General features: G+C 39.2%; 1 protein-coding gene across 1 annotated transcript; it reads left to right on the top strand.

The window, feature by feature from the left end:
- Positions 1-5118: 5118 nt before the first annotated feature.
- LOC139923083 (uncharacterized) lies at positions 5119-19004 on the top strand. Its single transcript, XM_071913786.2, has 16 exons — positions 5119-5157; positions 5647-5711; positions 5818-5960; positions 9163-9223; positions 9396-9600; positions 9795-9887; positions 9997-10077; positions 10345-10524; positions 10703-11283; positions 13493-14035; positions 14247-14940; positions 15659-15729; positions 15907-16050; positions 17095-17255; positions 17361-17451; positions 18784-19004. The coding sequence occupies exons 2-16, from the start codon at positions 5696-5698 to the stop codon at positions 18864-18866; spliced, it is 3147 nt and encodes a 1048-aa protein (XP_071769887.2). The 5' UTR covers positions 5119-5157; positions 5647-5695; the 3' UTR covers positions 18867-19004.
- The last annotated feature ends 1387 nt before the right edge of the window (positions 19005-20391 follow it).

The following is a 20391-nucleotide window of genomic DNA, read 5'->3' as shown; positions in this document are numbered from 1 at the left end:
ACATTTTGCTCAAGACAAGTGATGCTTCATGTTCAAAATCCTAATATGTAATGGGAAATTATGTTATTGCTATTTTTGATGCAGTTGCTTTGTTGATAACTTGTTTGATTTTGTATGTTTTGACACATCAAATGTGAATCAAATGCACTCCCTGTGTGACAGTCAATACATCATTTCATCAGGAATATGCATTTCACCTTTGGCTGACTCTGATCTATGAACTTTTTATGGCTCTTCTCTAACATATTGATATGCCAGTGCTAGAAAATCGGGTAAAGTTTGTTAGTCCATACAACAGTCCCGGAGATCCGGGATTTCTACTGGCATGGGGGTGAGTAGATAATGACTGAATTTTCATTTTTGGGTGAAATATTCCTTTAACATGAGCAGAGATGATGATAGATTGAGTGGTGGACTGTCTGTATGTGTCTCAGTAAGTCTCACCGCTCCCTGAGAGATTTCTTGCCCTGCTCCACCAGCCAGTCAGTCATGTCCTCAGCTGTTTTGCAAGGTATTATGCTGCAAGTCTGACTTCAATTCCTGTTGACCGACACGTTGCCTTGTCATCTTCTCCAAAATGTTGCTTGTTGTATCACAAGCTTTAGGTCCAAGATGCACAAGCAACATTTTGAAGCTGTAGAGAAGGGAAGTATTAGTTACAACAGGGATGGGGTTGGCAAGCAGGACAAAATCAGTGTAACCACACTGGCTGTAGGAGAATAATGAAAAAATACTTACATACTTTACATTACCCTTATTCCTCCTTCTAACACATTACACTGAGTTGATTTATTAAAAAGTAACTTTTACTTTGAGTATATTTTAAATGAGCTACTTTTCTTTTTAATTGAGTAGGTGTTTACACCAGTGATTTTCCTTAAGTAAAATCTCAGCAGACGCTTCCACAAAATTCAGCGTCACGGGGCTGTTAGACGCTTAGTCTTGTTCTGCTATGGCCTGTACGTTCATAACTTAGACAAACAAAATCTCAATCTTCATCAATTTAGCTAACTCTGCTAACTGTATATAAACAAATCTAACTATGTATGTAAACAAATCAAGATCTTCTGCCATTGAAAGTGCATTCTATTAATAGAATTGTAGGGTGGATTTTTTGGTGCAGTTGGAGTGGCTGACCACAGGCAGGAGGGCCTGCTGCAAGATGTCAGCGATGGGACCTCCAGCTGTGGAAAAGAACAGGGCATTCGAATTTAGCGCTGTAGTCAAGACCACCTTAATCGAGTCCAAGTCAATTCCAAGACCAGGTCCAGTTGAGTTCAAGTCAAGACCAGGTCCAAAGGGCGTTGAGACCGAGTCAAGGCCAAGACCAAAATAGTCAATAAACAGTGTACATGTCTTTCCAAATGTAAAAATAAAGCTTAGGGAGTTTCTTAAGGATCAACAGAAATTATAGCTCTGGACTACACCCTTCAACATCCAACTAATTAATGTATTTTTTAACGTCATTTGGCTCATGGGGCAAGACCAGCCTCAGAGCCAGGAAAAAGAATTGATTGCAAAGGATTACCCAATCAGCAAATAGATCCCGCCCCATTCACTTTGATTGACAGACGGCTGAGACATTATGAAAAGAGACATTATGAAATGAAGAGTCATTATGAAATAAAGAGGAGCAATGAAAAAAGAAAAAGGGAAATAAAAGAACCACTTTGAAAAATGTAATTCTGAATAATATCATCATGTAATTGAAAATAAAAGCCATTTGAAAAAAAAAAAGTTTTTATGAAATAAAAATACAACTAAATATAGTTGAAATTAAAGAATAAAAGCAATCAATTATTAATTTATTTACTGATGATATTATATATTTATGTATTTATTTATGTAATTATTTATTTTACTGACACATATTTATTTATTTAATTATGACTAATCTGATCCTCCATACTGGTGGGGTTCCTAGTAGGGACACAATCAATTGGGGGCTCATTGAAATGGAAATGTTTCCAAACCGTGGCCTTACGTTACATTTAACCTGCAGGGGGCAGCAACGCGGCAGAGCTGCGTTCAGTCTGCCAAACTAAGAAGACGTAGAAGAAGAACGTCGCGGTTGCGGGTGTGCGCGGGCTATTTAGAATTTGTCAACAATTTCTTTGTTTTGCTAACGCTAACGTTTTATCAAGGTAGCTCGATAGCTAGCCCAACAGCTTTCCCGTTAACATCTAGTTAACGCTATCTACATTTTACCGGGCTGTTTCAAATAAATGCGTACTGGTGGTTAAATGAGAACACATTTGTTTTACAAGATATGCTAGCTTCTTGGCTAACTGTTTGTTAGCAAGCGGCAGACGCTAGGCTCGCTGGCCGAGACAGCTGAAAAGGGAGAGATACATGGAAACCAAATATCCTAGTCTGGTAAGTGAACGTCTTTTAATTAATGTTGATAGTAAAATGTCTGTCTGACACATGCATCTCGCAACCGTATCGTTACCTAGGTCACCCACACCGTGCTATACAAGCAGTTGTAAACAAGAGGGATCACCACAGTGCCTATTCTGAATGTTGGCCTCAACGCAGTTTATTCTCCATTCTCTTCTAGCCCACCGTGTCCCTTCAGTCCTTGAACCAACATCCACAGCACCATTTAGAAATGGTGAATTAATTACTTAAAGGATAAGGCTAGTGTTTTTTAATGCATTGCTTACTGTCAACAAATCCTATGAAAATAACAAAATCAACAATGCGTTTGCTCTACTCCCGTTACTTTCTGACTTCCCACGTACCGTTTTTAGCCGTCAACCTAGAAGTCACTGACTCCAATTGTAAGCTAAAAACCTTGAGATACAGCTCACAAAGACATAGTTTAAATTTTAAAAATCGCTAACTGTTACCACGAAAAGTCAGGCTGTTGTCAGTCAGGCAAATTCAAATGGGAACAAATTCTTCATTACGCCGGGGACTATTTTCGGTGCTACGGAACTACTTTCCTGACATTGCAAACGTCTTTACAGCCGGTGTTACACCGAATTTGGTGACCCATCAGATTCTGTGACCTGCCCTGATATTCTTACCCTAACCCCAACCATCTCACTCCTATGGAAGCCCGTTTCCGCCACCTGTTAAAAAAGAATCTGGCACATTTTTTTTATCAAGTGAGATTCTTTTCTCAATAGTATTAGTTAGTATCTCATAATTATGAGATGCTAAGTCATATTTATGAGATACTATGTCATAATTATGAGATGCTAAGTCATATTTATGAGATACTATCTCATAATTATGACATACTAAGTCATAATTATGAGATACTAAGTCATAATTATGAGATGCTAAGCCATTATTATGAGATGCTAAGCCATTATTATGAGATACTATCTCATAATTATGAGATACTAAGTCATATTTATGAGATGCTAAGTCATATTTATGAGATGCTATCGCATAATTATGAGATGGTAAGTCATATTTATGAGATACTATCTCATAATTATGAGATACTATCTTATGAATATGAGATAGCATGTAAATACTATTGAGAAAAAAATCTCACTTGATGATGAAAAAATAAATAAATGTGCCAGATTTTTTTTAACAGGTGGCGGAAACGGGCTTCCATACACTCCTCATGCCTAAACCTAACCAACACTGCAGGTCACAGAATCTGATGGGTCACCAAATACGGTAGAACACCGGCTTATTAAGTTGTTTGAGGAACAAGTCGGCTGGCCCGGTGCATCGCGATGATGAAATATGTTGCCCAGAGCAACGGCATTGCTCTTTGACGTGTTTTTAATCGTTTTTTTAATACAATGGAGTTCTATGGCTGCTGGGACATGGATTCATTGGGCACCGGCTACATGGATGAGACTTGTTGGCAAAACAAAATCATTGCTGATTTTGTTATTTTCATAGGATTTGTTGACGGTAAGCAATGCATTAAAAAACACCAGCCTTATCCTTTAAAAACAAAGAATAACAATAAAGAAGAACGGGCAGTCCACTCATTTTTTATTAGCTAGTTCTTCAGACAGTACGAAGCCCAGGAGTGGCCATTGGGAGAAAAATAATTTATGTCGTGGCCACGATTTACTGTACAGTGCGCACGATATGCAATTCAAGCTCTCGTTTTATTTTTTTTTGCGCACGAGATACAATTCGTTCCCTCAATCTGGTTAAAATGAGCCCTCATTTTGGTTTATTCGTGTGCACGAGATACAATTAATTCCCTCGATTTCCTCTTTACGTGCGCACAAATTGCCAAAACGTGCCCTCGAAATAGTGATATTGTGCTCTCGATATATAATACATGCGCTATTCACGAGCTTATAAAGAGTCAGTGCACATATTGGTGATTATGTTTAAATGTGGCGCTGTCCTGGGTGTGTTGCAGCCACCTGATTGTGTTTACATGGCCTGAAGGTTAAGTGGCTAAATATGTTGCAATATTTGGGGGATATGCCTATTCAGTGTAAACAGACAATGGATATTAACATACCAAATCCTTACTAGGCCTATCTGCAATACATAAAAGGTACCTTTTAAGTTGCATTTTTTCCTAAATTGCACAGTTTAACGAAATCGAGGGAACAAATTGTATCTCATGCGCACGAATGGACTAAAACTTGCGCACGTTACAGTAAATCGTGGACTCGATATAACTTTTTTTCTCTCCCAATGGCCACTCCCGGGCTCCGTAACACAGCATGGTGAAGGTAAACAGAAGAGAGGGGAGATAGGAATGACAACATAGCTGGGAGTCAGCAGTCGTTTTCAGCCTCACTTTCAATGCCCACCCAAAATCAACTTGTGTTTAGCTATTGTAACCTAGCCATCTAATGGGGATTTTCATCTCAGTGTGCAATTCAGCCTCCTGTTAAACGTTTAATACAGTGTAAAATTGGACGGAACATATGGCACAGGTGTGTGGTTTTATTTTTTTTTCAGATTTTGGACAAACTACTTATATTAATTACCGATTTCCTGCTTTTTGTTTGGCCTTTCTTATGTGTTCCTGGGGAGGGCTGAGGGAATATCTAGCCTAAAAAAGAAAGCTTAATCTAGTATTCATTCCATAGCAAAGTAACTATGCTAAATAGATGCTTTCCACAAAGACACAGGACTAACTCTTGCTATACCTGTTGGCTGTTCACAGAGGAGACCACAGAGGAAGCTCCACTACTTCCAAAACAAGGAAAGGTATATTTGCCAAATATTTCAAAATGATTTCTAGGGGAATGCCATGCAATTTAAGAAATTATTATGTTCTGGGTCATTTCCAATCATTTGTGAATGTGAACAATTTCCTAAAGCCAGAAACCAGAATACTTGGACATAAACTTGGGATGTCAGCAGGTGTGAAGTCTTGTAACTGCATAGATAATGAATTACGGACTGATTTTGTGAATGCACAGAATGTTTTATTTTTCTACCTAAATGAGCTTTAGTCTGTTCTAGTGCTGACATGTATCCTTCTCCCCAATACAGTTGCTCTCCCAGTCACCTCCACCATTTCTTACAATTCATTTGTTAATGTCGTAGACCACAACAGTGGCTTAAATGGAGCGGTGTTCCCCTTTTAATGCAAAATCTTCTCTGTGTGCTGAAGTTGGCTTTGAGCCTCACAACTTTTGTCTGGGAAGGATGAAGTTTGTCAGCCAAGATTTTGACCTGACACTTGTGTTTCAGTTCATCTAAACAATGGACAGGAAAGGTGACTCTTCAAGACATTGATAGGATGTTTGATGACTTGGGTAAGTATGTGATTAAGTTGCGTTGCTATGATTTAGGCAATTTCTTTTGCATATATCCTGGCCTGATGTCATTATCTGTTAACCTATACGTTGGCATTCTTTGCAGATTCAGCCTCAGATGTTGACTTAGTCCCCACGTCTCCACTGCACAAGACCTTCTCTAATACAGAGAAAAAAGAGATGGAGAGTGAGGCTTCACCAGTCACACAGGAAGGTCATCAGAGTGAAAAACAACCAAGATGTCAGATGGTAATGTACAATCAGTACTGTGACTACTCATGAGTAAATCGTAGAAAATATATGGTGATGCTCTTCTCTTGACATATAGGCCAAAACAAACTTATCAGAGTGTCACAAATTAAAAATGTTACAAGCAGTTTGAGGTAGTGGCCACAATTGGTCTCCCTACATGGAGAAAACAAGTCCCTGATGGCTGATTTAACATGCGGAATTTATGTTGGCAGAGCCAGCCAATCATCAGTGTTGTAGGGCCAGTAAAACCAAACCTGCTGTATGAGGGAAAAATGTGAATGATGCTAAGAAAATGTGCCCTTTATTCACATGTCCCTTAAATTTTGCGAGTTTCCTTTAACTTTCACTTCAGTCAGTTTGAGCCAGAAGTGTTAAAGGATATGGCTGGTGTTTTTTAATGCATTGCTTACCATCAACAAATCCTATGAAAATAACAAAATCAGTAATGATTTTGTTTTGCTAATAAGTCTCGTCCATGTAGCCGGTGCCCAATGAAGCCATGTCCCAGCAGCCATAGAACTCCATTGTATTAAAAAAACGATTAAAAACACGTCAAAGAGCCATGCCGTTGCTTTGGGCAGCATATTTCATCATCGTGATGCACCGGGCCAGCTGACTTTTTCCTCAAACAACTTAATAAGCCGGCTGTAAACACATTTGCGATCTCAGGAAAGTAGTTCCGTAGCACCGAAAATAGTCCCCGGCGTAATGTAGAATTTGTTCCCATTTGATGTGGTAATAACTACAACAGCCTGACTTTTCGTGGTAACAGTTAGTGATTTTTAAAATTGAAACTATGTCTTTGTGAGCTGTATTTCAAGGTTTTTAGCTTACAATTGGAGCCAGGGTTGATGGCTAAAAACGGTACGTGGGAAGTCAGAAAGTAACGGGAGTAGAGCAAACGCATTGTTGATTTTGTTATTTTCATAGGATTTGTTGACGGTAAGCAATGCATTAAAAAACACCAGCCTTATCCTTAATGTCTTGCAAATTAGATTTGCGTAGGTTTGTTGTTGATTCACTGCTGTTCAATGCTAGACAGTAGGTTATGGTATTAAAACAGTCTCATAAGTATTCACAAACAAATGTCAAGTTAAGTAACTCGTAAAACTGCACAAATAAATGCAGAGTGATTTGTATCTGAAAATCTGTATCTGTGCCTCTAATTTACCACTCGTATATCATCATTTATATGTCAACTTAGCATTTTTAAATGGAAATATATTTGTGAATCTCCACCTATTTGTGTGAATTCTTTTGAGACTGTTCTACCGTGCTGTTTCACACAAAATCCACAAATGCAGGGAGCATGTGACTTGTGTCTCGTAAAACACAATGCACAAATAAATGCAGAGTGATTTAGGCGTAAGTTAAGAAACATGCCATTTAGCTTAACTGCGATCATTGACTGAAAATAGAACATAGGAAAAGATAGGCTAGCGTTATCTTGAATGAACCTGCTTGGCCCACTGTCTCCAGCCAAACTTTAAACTAGCTAAAAGTAGGATTGTACTGTCGCCGAAATGCCGAACCGATTTGCGAGTCAACGTTAGCTAACTTTGCCAGCCAATCAAACATGTTTAATATTATCGGAAGGTAGGTGCGCTCTCTCCAGCACCAAACAGGAAGAAGCAAACCGGGTAGTTACTTTGGTAACGGCCGAAAAAACTCCTCAAATACCGCACACACACATGATAGACGGTGAATTAACAGTGTTATGAGTCGGTGTTTAATTCGGCGTGTATCTGATCCCCCAACCAGCACTTATTTCAGTGAGAAAACTAATTTCTGAAACGGTTCGCCTCTCATTCCCACGGTCTTCTCCCACTAAAATAGCACAGCTAACCCAACGGAGGCTGGTAGCGAGTTGAGGCGACAAAATATAAACTTTGTACGGAAATACAGTTTATCTTTATGGATTATATTGATGTCGAATTGACAAGAAGACTGTCTACATGTGCCGCCTTTTATCTTGTGTTTCTAGAGTTATGTGTTTTTACGGACACGTAAGGAATTGTTAATCTGTCATATTTCTTAAAGGGAGTTTGGCGTAATATTTTCCCCGGAGAGCGCAGGGAGCTTCAGTTTAATTCAAACTGCTAATATGTATATTTTTTAACGTTTAGTCGCCACTACAGAAACACTAGGTAACTGCTAAAGTATGATAAGGTTGTCTGACGTTGACTGCTGTTAGTTATTGGTTTGATTAATGGTTTACCCCGAAATACTGGCCGTCGCCCCCAGAGTCTAATCGTCGTCAGACCGATAAACGATGGGTTCCGAGATTGCCTCCATGGTAGCAGCTAGTTAGCTAGCCATGCTGCTGCCGTCCTGCCGTCCCTTCACTTGGTCTTCTTCTACTTCTGTTTAGTTTAACAGCGGTTGGCATCTTGGCATCCATAAATGTTGCATTACCGCCATCTACTGGAAAGCGCTTCCCTGCATTTGTGGATTTTGTGAGAGACACACGGCGCGGTACGAGAGTCTCAAAAGGATCCACACGAATCGGTTGAAATTCACAAATACATTTCCATTTAAAAATGCTTAGTTGACGATTCGCAAATGAATTTAAGGATTGTGAATGTTATTAAGCCATGCAAATGGGGATGTTTGAGTAAGTTATTAGTACAAATTATTTGTACAAATGTTTGTGTTTATTTACAAATAATGATATAGGAGTTGTAGATTAGAGGCATTTATTTACGAATGTTGACGCATATTTTCAAATCAGTTTACATTTATTCAAATGATGGGTTATAGATACAAATCACTCTGGATTTATTTGTGCATTGTGTTTTACGAGACAGGAGTCACGTGACAATTTACAAGTCACGTGCTCCCTGCATTTGTGGATTTTGTGTGAAACAGCATGTTAAAACAGTCTCAAAAGAATCCACACAAATAGGTGGAGATTCACAAATATATTTCCATTTAAAAATGCTAAGTTGACGTACAAATGATGATATACAAGTGGTAAATTAGAGGTACAGATACAGATTTACAGATACAAATCACTCTGCATTTATTTGTGCATTGTGTTTTACGAGTTATGTAACTTGACATTTGTTTATAAATACTTATGAGACTGTTTTAATACCATAGTAGGACTACACCTTGCTTTTTACTGCTGTGAATTTTTGTTTGATTTTCTGCTTTGAGCTGTCCTGAGCCATACATGAGGTGTTTCTTTACCCTTTAGGTTCCTGTAGAAGATACCGTACAACCAGCAATGAAGTCAGCGAGTCCAAAACTTGACATTGGTAAGAAACTCGTACATGCATTATACTGAGAATCTACTTGGGCTCTAATTGCATTATGAAGGATTTATTTATAAATCCATATTAAATGTTAATTAAAGTGCTTGTTACCATGCCCTGTCTTGAGTGCAGCTGTATTTTGCCTGTTGATGAATGCTGCTTTTCCTCATGGTAGATATGGACAGCCCGTTTAAAGAGCATCGACCAATGAAGACATCCAGCCCCATTGAGGGGAATATGGATATGGAGGAGCAAGACTATGAAAAAGACAGAACTGTATCCCCAATTCTTTTTGCCTGTGAAGATGATTTACAGGAAGAGCAGAAGACGGTGCCCCTCCACTTCCACAAACCCCAGTGTAATGTGCAAATCACACAGGAGTAAGGAGCATTATATAATTATGCCTTTCAAGTAGAAAATAAGTTGTCTGAAATAACTTTTGTGTATACTTTTTGTCTGTAGTGCTGTTTGGGTTAGGAAAGTGTATGTAAAAGTCGACATTGAGATTGCAAGTCAGTGTGTTTTCACTAGTTAACCTACAGCATGTTTCTTTAATATTTCTCCTTTTCTCTAGTAGTGGTGATGCTGAGTTGGAGTCTCCACCGAAAAAGTTTGCTTTAAGCAAATCCAAGACTTCTACTCACACAAAGAAGGAGGCATTGTCATGGTGAGGCTTTTTAAAACTTAATCAACACAATAGTTAGTTCATTTTCAGGAGTGGATGATGTTTATGCTCCAAGTGTATTCATTTGCTCTACATTGACTATCCTCTGCAGCAAAGAGACTGACCCAGTCACAGAGAAAACACCCAACAAATGTCAAACACCTGCCCTGGAGGCCCCCCAAAAAACACCAAAGTAAGAATTGATCCATGTTTTATATACATAGTTATTGTATTTATTTTGTGCTTTCACTGAGGTGACATGAAAGATATGAAAGACACATTTCTGTTCCATGTAATAAAGCTAGACAAAGAAGTTAATTATAATGAAAATATAATATTGCAAACACCTTTTCACACTTTGATGTACATTTAATGCGACAATATATTGTTTAATTTTCCTGTGCTATAGCGGAACTTTATTCAGTCATTTGTGTTGTTTTTGCATATTGCTTATTACCAGGCAGTGGAGTACAGACCCACCAGTGCCAGCAGTTAGACAGGAGCCTCAACACTCAGCTCATGAGAAAAAGTCAGAAAGTACGAACAGGCAGCTGCCGGTGGAGATGTGCACCAGTGTGGGAAAAAACATGACTGCGTTTCTACAGAAACTTAGAGATATTGGGCAGCCCAAACGTGCATGGTGAGTTGAAATAACAGTACCACTTATTAATTTGATGCTGCCTTGTCTTCCTGATGAAAAATGGCCATAATTGTAACAGCTTTACATAATACAGGCTTCTTATCCTTTGTGCATTTCTGAATTACTTTAGCACTCAACATAGAACAGTGAATAATCCATTCATCGCTCTTCTTTTAAGCCCCATGAAGTCACTGTCTCTGGTAAAAGAACCCACTCCTCCTGAGCCAGAAGATGTCTTCCTGATTCTGGAGGATGACACTCCTCTTCGGTTTTCCATCCCAAGTAAAAAAGGCCAGAGCAAGAGTATATCCAGACAGAGGCAGAGCAAAACTTCCAGCACTGATGAAGAAAGATCAGTCGACAAGGGGACAAAGGACAGCCAACCAGAGAAGGCAGGGCGTAGCAAGATGCCATCCAAACAAAGCAAAGCTGCCGACAAGGCAGAGGACCAACCTAAAGACAGTGCCACCAGTGAGTCTGTTAAAGGAAAATCCACTCTGAAAAAGGAAAAGAAAGCTCCAAAGTCTTCTGAGGTGAGGAGATCAGAGTCTATAAAAAACAGTAAAGAAAATGCCAAGAAGAGCAGAGCTAAGTCGTTAAAGGGAACCAGAGAAAGGATTCAGGTGTCTGATGCAGTAAAAGAGACTCTGTCTGTGGAGACTCTAAAGAAGCAAAACCAGGAGCAGAGCAGTGAAGAGCATGGAGGTGCTGTAGACCCATATTCTCCAGGACAACAAGCAGAGCAGAATTTTGGTCCAGGTAAGGTCCTGCTACCATTTAAATCTCTTCCTATGTGTTAACACTGAATCTTTTGGCTATTTATAAACATTGGTCATTAAAAGGAATATTATATACTGTTTCTGTGGCCTAGGACTGCTGGATCAATGTTTGTGAACATTAACAACTACGCTCACCGAGCACTTTATTAGGAACACCTGTACACCTGCTTATTCATGCAATTATCCATTCAGACAATCATGTGGCAGCAGTGCAATGCATAAGATCATGCAGATACAGGTCAGCAGCTTTAGTTAATGTTCACATCAAGCATCAGAATGGGGAAAAAATTTGATCTCAGTGACTTTGACCGTGGCATGGCTGTTGGTGCCAGACGGGCTGCTTTGAGTATTTCTGAAACTGCTGATCTCCTGGGATTTTCACGCACAAGAGTCTCTAGAGGTTATACAGAATGGTGCAAAAAACATCCAGTGAGCAGCAGTTCTGCGGACGGAAACGCCTTGTTGATGAGAGAGGTCAGAGGAGAATGGCCAGACTGGTTCGAGCTGACAGAAAGGCTACAGTAAAGGGCAGTTTATAGTACAGCGATTTATGATCGTCACCACCAGCGATGATCATATTCTATCGTCGGTCGCAATGACATGTTGTTTATACTTCCAGTGATAGGCGATCTGTCATCGTTGTGATGGTCCTTGCGCCCATCGCTGAGACTTAAATTGGATTGAACTTTGACCCCATCGCTGGCTCAGCGATGGGGTCAAAGTCGATGGGGTCATGACAACATTATGGAACTCTCTTATCCTAACGTCGATTAATTCTCTGAGCTCAAATTAAACGGTAATCAACAGCTCTGGAAGACCGTACTTTTGTAATAGACTGTAGAATAAAACGTACACTGAGGAGACAATTTATGCTATTTATCTAGACCTGGATAAAGACAATAGATTTACTTGAATCAAACTTAAAAAAGAAAAATAACATTGCAAAAGCAGTTACATAACATGTAGGTACATTAGGCTATTCTGCAGACTGGTTTACAAACTAGTATTATTATTTTCCTTTCAAATGGTTAAATTTTCAATTAGTGCAATTAAGAAAATATATTTCGTTACATGGCGTTATTAAAAGCAGACTGCAGCAGCTGGTTGACGCGCGGTGGAGTCTGTAGGCTCCGACTCTTTCAGAATTGACACAACAATAAACTTCACAACCTGGGAATATTTGCATTACTTTGAACTGATGGAAGAAAAGGGTCAGAACATTATTGTTACCTGTACATCTGAGAACTGAAAGCACTTGCCAATGTGTTGTGAGCGCTATCTGCTGTTTATTTTTTAGACCAGACATGATTAATCAAGGCTGCCTCTGTGATCATACTAGTTTACCATAAAGACGATCAGACCCCGAATAAATGAAAGCTGCTTGTTAAGTAGATAACAGATAAGTAGATAACAGCAGTGTACTCGGTGATGATTTCTATAGCCTACTAGTGAGAAGTTACATCACCAGAAGACATAAAGGTTGTGAAGTTTTTAAGCGGGTAACTTGAAAGCACTCGACTGAGTTACTTTTAATAAAGACTAACTTAGTAAAGTAACTAGTTGCTATTTAGAACTATAGTAACAAAGTAAAGTAACTAGATGAGAGCAAATGACTGAACCTCTGCAATGTGTTCTATAATCGCTCTAGTGTTTATACTTTTTATGAGCAACAGCGTCCAAAATCAAAGTTGAGCGATGATGGAATGTTGGTAACTTTGTAGCGATGTCCATCGGGCGATCATAAATCGTTGTATTATAAACTGCCCTTAACTCAGATAACCACTCTTTACAACTGTGGTGAGCAGAAAAGCATCTCAGAATGCACAACTCGTCGAACCTTGAGGCGGATGTCACGTTGGTAGCCGGTTGACACTGAGCTGAAAGCTGATGCCTACCCAGTATTAGTAAGGTGTTCCTAATAAAGTGCTCGGTGAGTGTATATAAGGTGGAAGGTAGAAACCAGAAGATTCACAGCCTTGATGAGTTCCACTGACAGTGAATTGGAGAGTGACTTTATGTAATCATAGATTATTTGAGTTTTTAAAGACAAAAATTCGGTTAATTCATATTGGAAATTTGGCTATCAGGGAAGGTAATGAATGTTCAAAGTCTCAAAGCAGATTTCAGTGGTATTCTCCTTAAGCATCTCAAATGATAACAGGGTCTTTTTTTTGCCTGTTGTCCCCTAGCCAAAGAAATCAAAGAACCAGAAGCAAAAAGAAAAGTGATATCAAAGGATCCAGCAAATGGAAAGGTTAAGCAGACCAAATCCTCAAGTGCTGATGAGGGAAACTCCTCTGAAGTCAACCAGGGGCTTGGGAGAAGGAAAAGGAATAAGCCTGGAGAGTGGTGGCTGAACTACTCTCTGAGCACAGAGGAAACAAAGGTTACCGACCCACCTGTGGTCAAGAAGTCAAAACAGAGCCACAAAAAGCCCAGAGCAACAGAACCTTTGCCCATAAAGGCTAGGAAGGAAGGAGATTTAGAGGAGAGAAATCAGAAGCAGTCTGCGCCGTCACCCAGTGAGACCGCAATGCAAAAGACAGAGAAAAAGAAGGCCAAACTGACCAAAAAGAGAACTAAGAGGAGAGAAAAACCACACGAGTCTACACCGACAGACAAAGAATTTAATGATGATCAGGAGGAGCAGCAACAGTTTCCAGATCAGGACCTGGACCCTGGACTGCTCAGCCCTGTGGCCCCCCTGCACAGAGAGCACAGCCTTGCCGCAGGTAAGGTCAGGGGTTTGTTTCCACAGATGGGCTCAGAGTTAATCTTTTATAAAATAATTTAATTCATTTTCAAGTTATAGTTGTAATCTGTTTTATCTTGTTAGCTAGGTACAAATAGTCTCACTGTGTTGTAAACGTCCACCGATAGATTTATAAAGATACAACAATGTTAACAAACATATTAAGATGCTCCATGTGTGATATTTTACAGGGGAAAGGATGTATGACAGAATATACCATCACACCCCTAATGAAAAAATGCCCGGCACACCAGCCCCTATCTCTCCCCAAAGAACTCTCCCCAAAGAGCATGTCAAGACGCCAGTACAAGAGAGACGGAGGAGGAAACCTACCGGTAGCTGGTGGAAGGTTAATGAAATCTCTGAGGATGTGGAGAGCATCTCTACACAACCTCAAAACCCCAATCCCAAGAGCCCCAAAACTCACAAGGGAAGGGGAATGCAGCCTAAACGACGTAAATCCCCTGCAGTCGGAACCCCCAAAAACGGCAACATGGCGGTCTCGCCAAAGCCACAGGGGGGAGCTCCTGAGCCCCTACCGAAACAGAAACCACTTTCAGCTCCAAAGACTGTCAAGTGCTCTTTGGCCACGTTTAAGGACATTTTCACCTCAGGCGCAGAGACCCCTGATGTGGCCAACAGTAGCGACACACGCGAGAAGAGCAGCCACAAAATGTTGTTCTCTGTCCAGGAGGAGCAGTCTATTCAGAGCAGCAATGTCATTGGACGTCCTGCTGAGGAGCCTGTACAAGTTCTTGCCACTGATTGCATCAAACTCAACAAGACTGACACTGCCACGGTCGCGATGTATGGTGCAGAATCTAGGAAGAGGCGGAGCTGGCCTTCGAACCATGACATCCTACAGGACAGTCACTCAGATAGCACGTAAGGAACAGGCTAAATGGTGCCACTCTCAAGGCCCACTCACATCTAGAACAATAACTATAAATGTAACTATAAAAAGATTTAAATCTTTCTAAGTAGATGGAATGTCTGTGTTCCCACTACAACGGTAACTATAAAAACATCCAAAACGATAACTATATTTTTGGATCGATCTCAGAGCCTTTTTTTATTTGGACTGCTGAGACAACGATAAAACATTTTCAGCCAATCAAAGTTCTAAGAAAGAAGGGGGGGCGGAGAATTCGGTAGCTCACTGCAGTGACGGCTTTGTTTGCTGAGGACTTTGCTTAGATAGACCGTCTTGCAGGAGAGAAAGGCGACCATCAAATTGCCATGCAGAAATACTTGAAAACACTTCAAAGCAAGACAACTCCCGCAACCGAACACTTGATTCTCCCGGCTCCTTTCTCCTTTGCAGCAATTCATGAATTCAAATCCTACAACTATAAGTCATTTAGTTACTTTAGAGAGTGAGTAAAGTAAAAGCAAGTCAGGAATAATCCTTTATTTTTGTCTGAAAAGTCGTGCGGCAAAATAAAACTATTGTTGTGTGAAGGCTTGAGCAAGAATGTGTCATTACTGTTTGTTGTTATCTTTATAGTTATCATTCAACATGCAAATTGGCCTTTTAACCTTTTTCCTTTTCAAAATGAATTGTGTTTTGATATTTTCTTTTTTCTTTTTTGCTTTTTGGCAGGTTAAAAGGCCTCAGAAGTGGGCCATCCTCCATGATTAAGCTGGACCATTATGAGGAAAATGAGGACTTGAGTATGTTTTAAACATTCTGCATATTCATGAACCATGCCCTAGCCTAAAAATATCAAAGATTTGCTTCGAGTAAAGTTTGTTAAATTTGTAGACATGGTGTATTCTCTGAGCCATCCTAATACATTTCTCATGTGTAATTTAACTCTTCCTTACTATCTTTACTATTTGTCTGTTCAGCTCTCCCGTCCTCCAGAGACGTCCATCCTGTGCTGTCTGAATCAGAACTGTGTGGTTCTCCTCTCAGACCGCTGGTCTTGCAGGTTAAGGATAAGGCCAACCTAACGGAGTGGCTCACGAGTTTGTGGCCTGTCATGATCGACAGTAAGAAAATATATCTGCTAAAATATAGAATCTTAGCACACTTCATTTAGCCTCTTAAATAATTTATAGATACAGGTAACTTTACAGATACAGGTAACTACCAAAACAAAAGAGACTAGATGCCAATCAGTAGAGTACATACCTCTGTCAACGCTATGCAATTCAAGATATGCTAGTTCCACATGTCGGATTTTCACCAAAAGTTAATTTCTTCCATTCCCTGTTATCACTTCACTTCGGGAGATGCACACATTTTCATGACTATACTTGAAATGGGACACGAGATATGCCTGTTCAAATTATTGTCACCTTTAAGTATTTTAGTCGATTATCTCAACACCACATGGCCAATCAGCACTATGTGAGCTGTCCAGCGCCCCCATTTTGTTTGATTGGGCCATGTTCTTATGTCCGCTGATAGTCACACAAAGTTTGATGGTGTTATGTGAATCAATTCAGAAGCTATAGCCTATGCCTTTTAGCGAGAGGCCAAACCCACTGCCATACCCCATTTGGCCAATTGGTATGATAAAGGTTATCATTGTTAATATTTTTTTAGGCTGGAAAACGGTCTTTGTTCCCTTGTTAAACTGTGTTGAGAACAGGTGACTTAGGCAGCCATTGCATGTGACATCTGACCGAACCAAGTAGGGTAGTCTGAACCGTCAAGTAGGGTTGGGCGATATGTACAAAATTAGCATCATGATAATCATAAGAAAGTATTTCAATATCGATATATACAGTAATGATATCTGATAACATGCAAAATGACATGTTAAATAAGTAAACTGACTAATAATGAAAATGGTAATCTAAAGTACTATAAAACTGTCATTTTCAAATAATATATTGAACCAGATCTCATTTCATGAGATATTTTAATTACTGTTCGCTTTTTATCATTAATTTAGACAACAGAATTGTTTATCACAATAACTCCATATTATTTCATCACCATATAACTCTACTGAAAGATAAATAATATTGAATTATTGCCCCAGCCCTACCATGAAGTAATTTTGACTTTTCCTTGACTTCTTTTAGATGGAAGTGAGATGACCCCAGACCATTTTAACTGGTACTTCTACCAAGGCAGAGCGATGGGCTTCCACATGGATCTGCACTGTGGTTCCTTCTGTAATGGCAAGATCCTGCTGGGCTCCTACATGAAGAAGCCTCTTTGGGTGGATCACTATGCCACAACAGTAAGTAAACAGTTTTTTCTCTTTTGTACTTCTCATATATGCTCCATTATGCTGACCTTTTTTTTTTTTTTTTTTTTTTTTTTTTTTGCTTGTTCTGTTTTGAAGGTTTTTAACATCCTCACAAGCTGTGTGAATATGACCATCAATGGCAAGGAGTCCCATTTCAACCCAGGACAATCCTTCATGGTGCCACATGGTAAGCATATGATATATTTAGCACAGCATTAAATTGTATATCTCTATTTTAGTTTCCACGATCAATAACTGTATAATAAGGCAGCATTGAAGTAATTTCGTTGATGCTCCCAACCTCAGGAAGTTCTAAACACCAGCAAAAATTTAGGAGCACCCAGCAAAAATTACACACTAACTTTGTTTTTCTGAGTTCTGGAAACCTGTGACTTCTTGAATTCATCACTGGCCCCACACATTTATTATGACGTTAATGTTTATGACTATTTCCATGGCGAGTAGCCTCTCATGTTTGAAGAGCTGTGAATTGGTAAGGGCATCAGAAGAATTTTACTGATGTAGACAGAGTTTCATTAATGGCACTAAAGACTCACCAAGACAGTTACCTGCACTCACACCAGTGCTCCCAAATTTGATTTCAAGCTTGCACAGTTCAAATTTAGGTCGCAGTTGCAGCCATAATGGTTGTGTTTTAGAGCCCTGCCATGAATGATGTTGCCAAATTCCTTCTCCCTATCTGATACAAAAATGTTAAAAAGCAAAAAAATAATCATCTATGCTTTAGAATTAATCTAGTTACAAGTTATGGTTTTGATGGCGTAAAGTACAAAACAGTCAGTGTTTGGGGTTGTTGGTGCTCTTCAAAGTAAAATGACCAATGTATTAAATCACCTCAAAATCATCACAAAATCAAGCATGAGTGCAAGAAGGCAGTGCTCCGTTTTCCCCATAAATTAGACCCAAACAACCCAAAGATAAAGTGTAGGTTGATGTGAATGTGTGAATAAGGACCACTGCAAAATTGGAAGTAACCTTGCTGATTTAGAGACGTTAGCTGCTGCTGTGAGAGGGTTACTGCACTAAAAAGTAGAAAAAGTGAAAGTTGAAAATAGTCAATATGTTGTTCCAGTAAGAATGGTGTAATAAAATAATTTTGTTCTCCAGATGATCAATAGTACTTAATCAGTTGTGATCACAATATTCGGCAAGATAAGAGTCACCTGGACAGTCATTTTAGTCATACTTGTACAGCCCCGGATATACAGTACCAGTCAGAAGTTTGGTCACACACATTTTTCTTTATTTTTACTATTTTTCACATTTTAAAATAATAGTTAAGACATCAAAACTATTATTGTCTAAGAAACAAATTTCAAGCATTTAAGCATAAGCCTTTAGATCAAAATGGCTTTAAGATAATGAAAAACATACATTCAATCAGGTGTGTCCAAACTTTTGACTGGTGGTGTATCTCCATGAAAAGTAATAATGCCCTTTGTTATACAGCGTCTTCATGTTATTCTGTTGTTCCTTACTGTGTTGTTCTGTTACACAGGACACGCCTACAGCATCCAAAACCTTACTGAAGAGCCTGCAGTCCTGTACTTCAACAGGATGCTGGCAGGAAGTCCAGATTGAGGTTTCACATCAAATGACAAAACCCTCCAGGATGTTAAAAAAAAGCCTGATAAGGAGATGTATGATATTTCTTTTCTATACTTAAAAAAAAGAAGCAGATTTTGGTGTCTGATGTATTAAAATATCAAGAGAATGTAAATAGCATTATTTTTGTTTTTAATAGACTTTGTCATTATTTGTGATCTTAAGTTGTGCTTCTATTGATGGATCAGATCCAGCATTATAAAAGAGTTGTTAATAAAAAAGTTTTCTGTGCTTTTTTCCTTATTTGAGTTTTCTTTGACCATTTCCTATGTTTGGGTGTAGACTTTGGTTTTAGCCTCTAAGGGGCAGTGGACCGCTGTAGTGTAATGACTGCCTGTGTTAAACCTGCCATGCAGGGAACACCCACCACACACAGAGGGCTGCAACACCTCAGTCATGAGTACTACCTCTGTGTAAGTGTGTTCATGACATACATCATGTCTGCTTGTGTACTTTAAAAGGTGCACACTCTGAAGAGTTGCTGTCTTATACGTATTTTAGTCAACATGCTAAACAATAAGGTCTGTTTTTAATTGTGTTTGGATGTAAAATTTATTGTCAAGTCCAGATGCATAAAGGGGAGAGCAGGATAAAATGACCCACCTTTGTACATTTTGTGCAAGTACAGCACAATATTTAATATTATTTCAAACAATATTTGCTATATATACTAAACCTATTTGTGCCCCCCCCCCCCCCAATTTTCACAAAGGTGTCATGTATATAGCCATGTTGGCAGTATAATATAAACATGTTCTACATTTATTTTCACCCAGTGTTTGCTTTTTTCCAAGAAAATATTGTTTAAACACGGCAGCTATAGTTGCCAGTGGATACGCACATTGTAAGTACTTCTATAATGTAAAAATACATTATAGGAAAAAATGCCATTTAATTCAATTTCATTGCTTTTAACAGATCAATGTTTATTCAGGCAAAGTGCATCGAGTATAAAAGTATAACAACATTCATTGACATCAGAAGAATCCTTCTGTAGCTTATTTTCTTCATGAATAAATGAAAATATCTTAGAAATGCCTTTATTCCTGAAGTTTTACTGTCTTGAACAACCCAATTTGTCTTGAAATTGTAAGACACGTCACAAAAAGTGTCAACATTACAACACAACACTAAAATGTCCCAAAAGAGCTTTACCATAAAAAGTCAAAAGCACATTTAGGCTTTTCTCTGAAAGACAAAGAGGCTCAACAGGACTGATGACGTGTGGCTCGGGGGAAACTTTGAGGTCTCTGGTTCACTGGTATTGAGAGATAGTTGAGGACCATCATCTGAGAAATAACTCTCCCAGGAGCCGTCTTGATGAAAAGCGTTTAAAATCACACGCCACTTCAGCATCAGAGCCATCACTGTCACAGTCATGTGCGTTCTGCTCAGACTGCACCGCTGTAATGTTTAAGGCAACTGCAGGTGACTCAGCACTGAGAACATCTAAAACCCCGATGTGTACCTGAGAGAGAATTCAGAATATTACAACTCATTG

The sequence above is a fragment of the Centroberyx gerrardi genome, chromosome 22 (assembly GCF_048128805.1).
Source record: "Centroberyx gerrardi isolate f3 chromosome 22, fCenGer3.hap1.cur.20231027, whole genome shotgun sequence".
Classification (NCBI taxonomy): domain Eukaryota; kingdom Metazoa; phylum Chordata; class Actinopteri; order Beryciformes; family Berycidae; genus Centroberyx; species Centroberyx gerrardi.
Note: the sequence above shows the minus strand (reverse complement) of the source record. Positions and strands in the feature narration are given on the sequence as shown.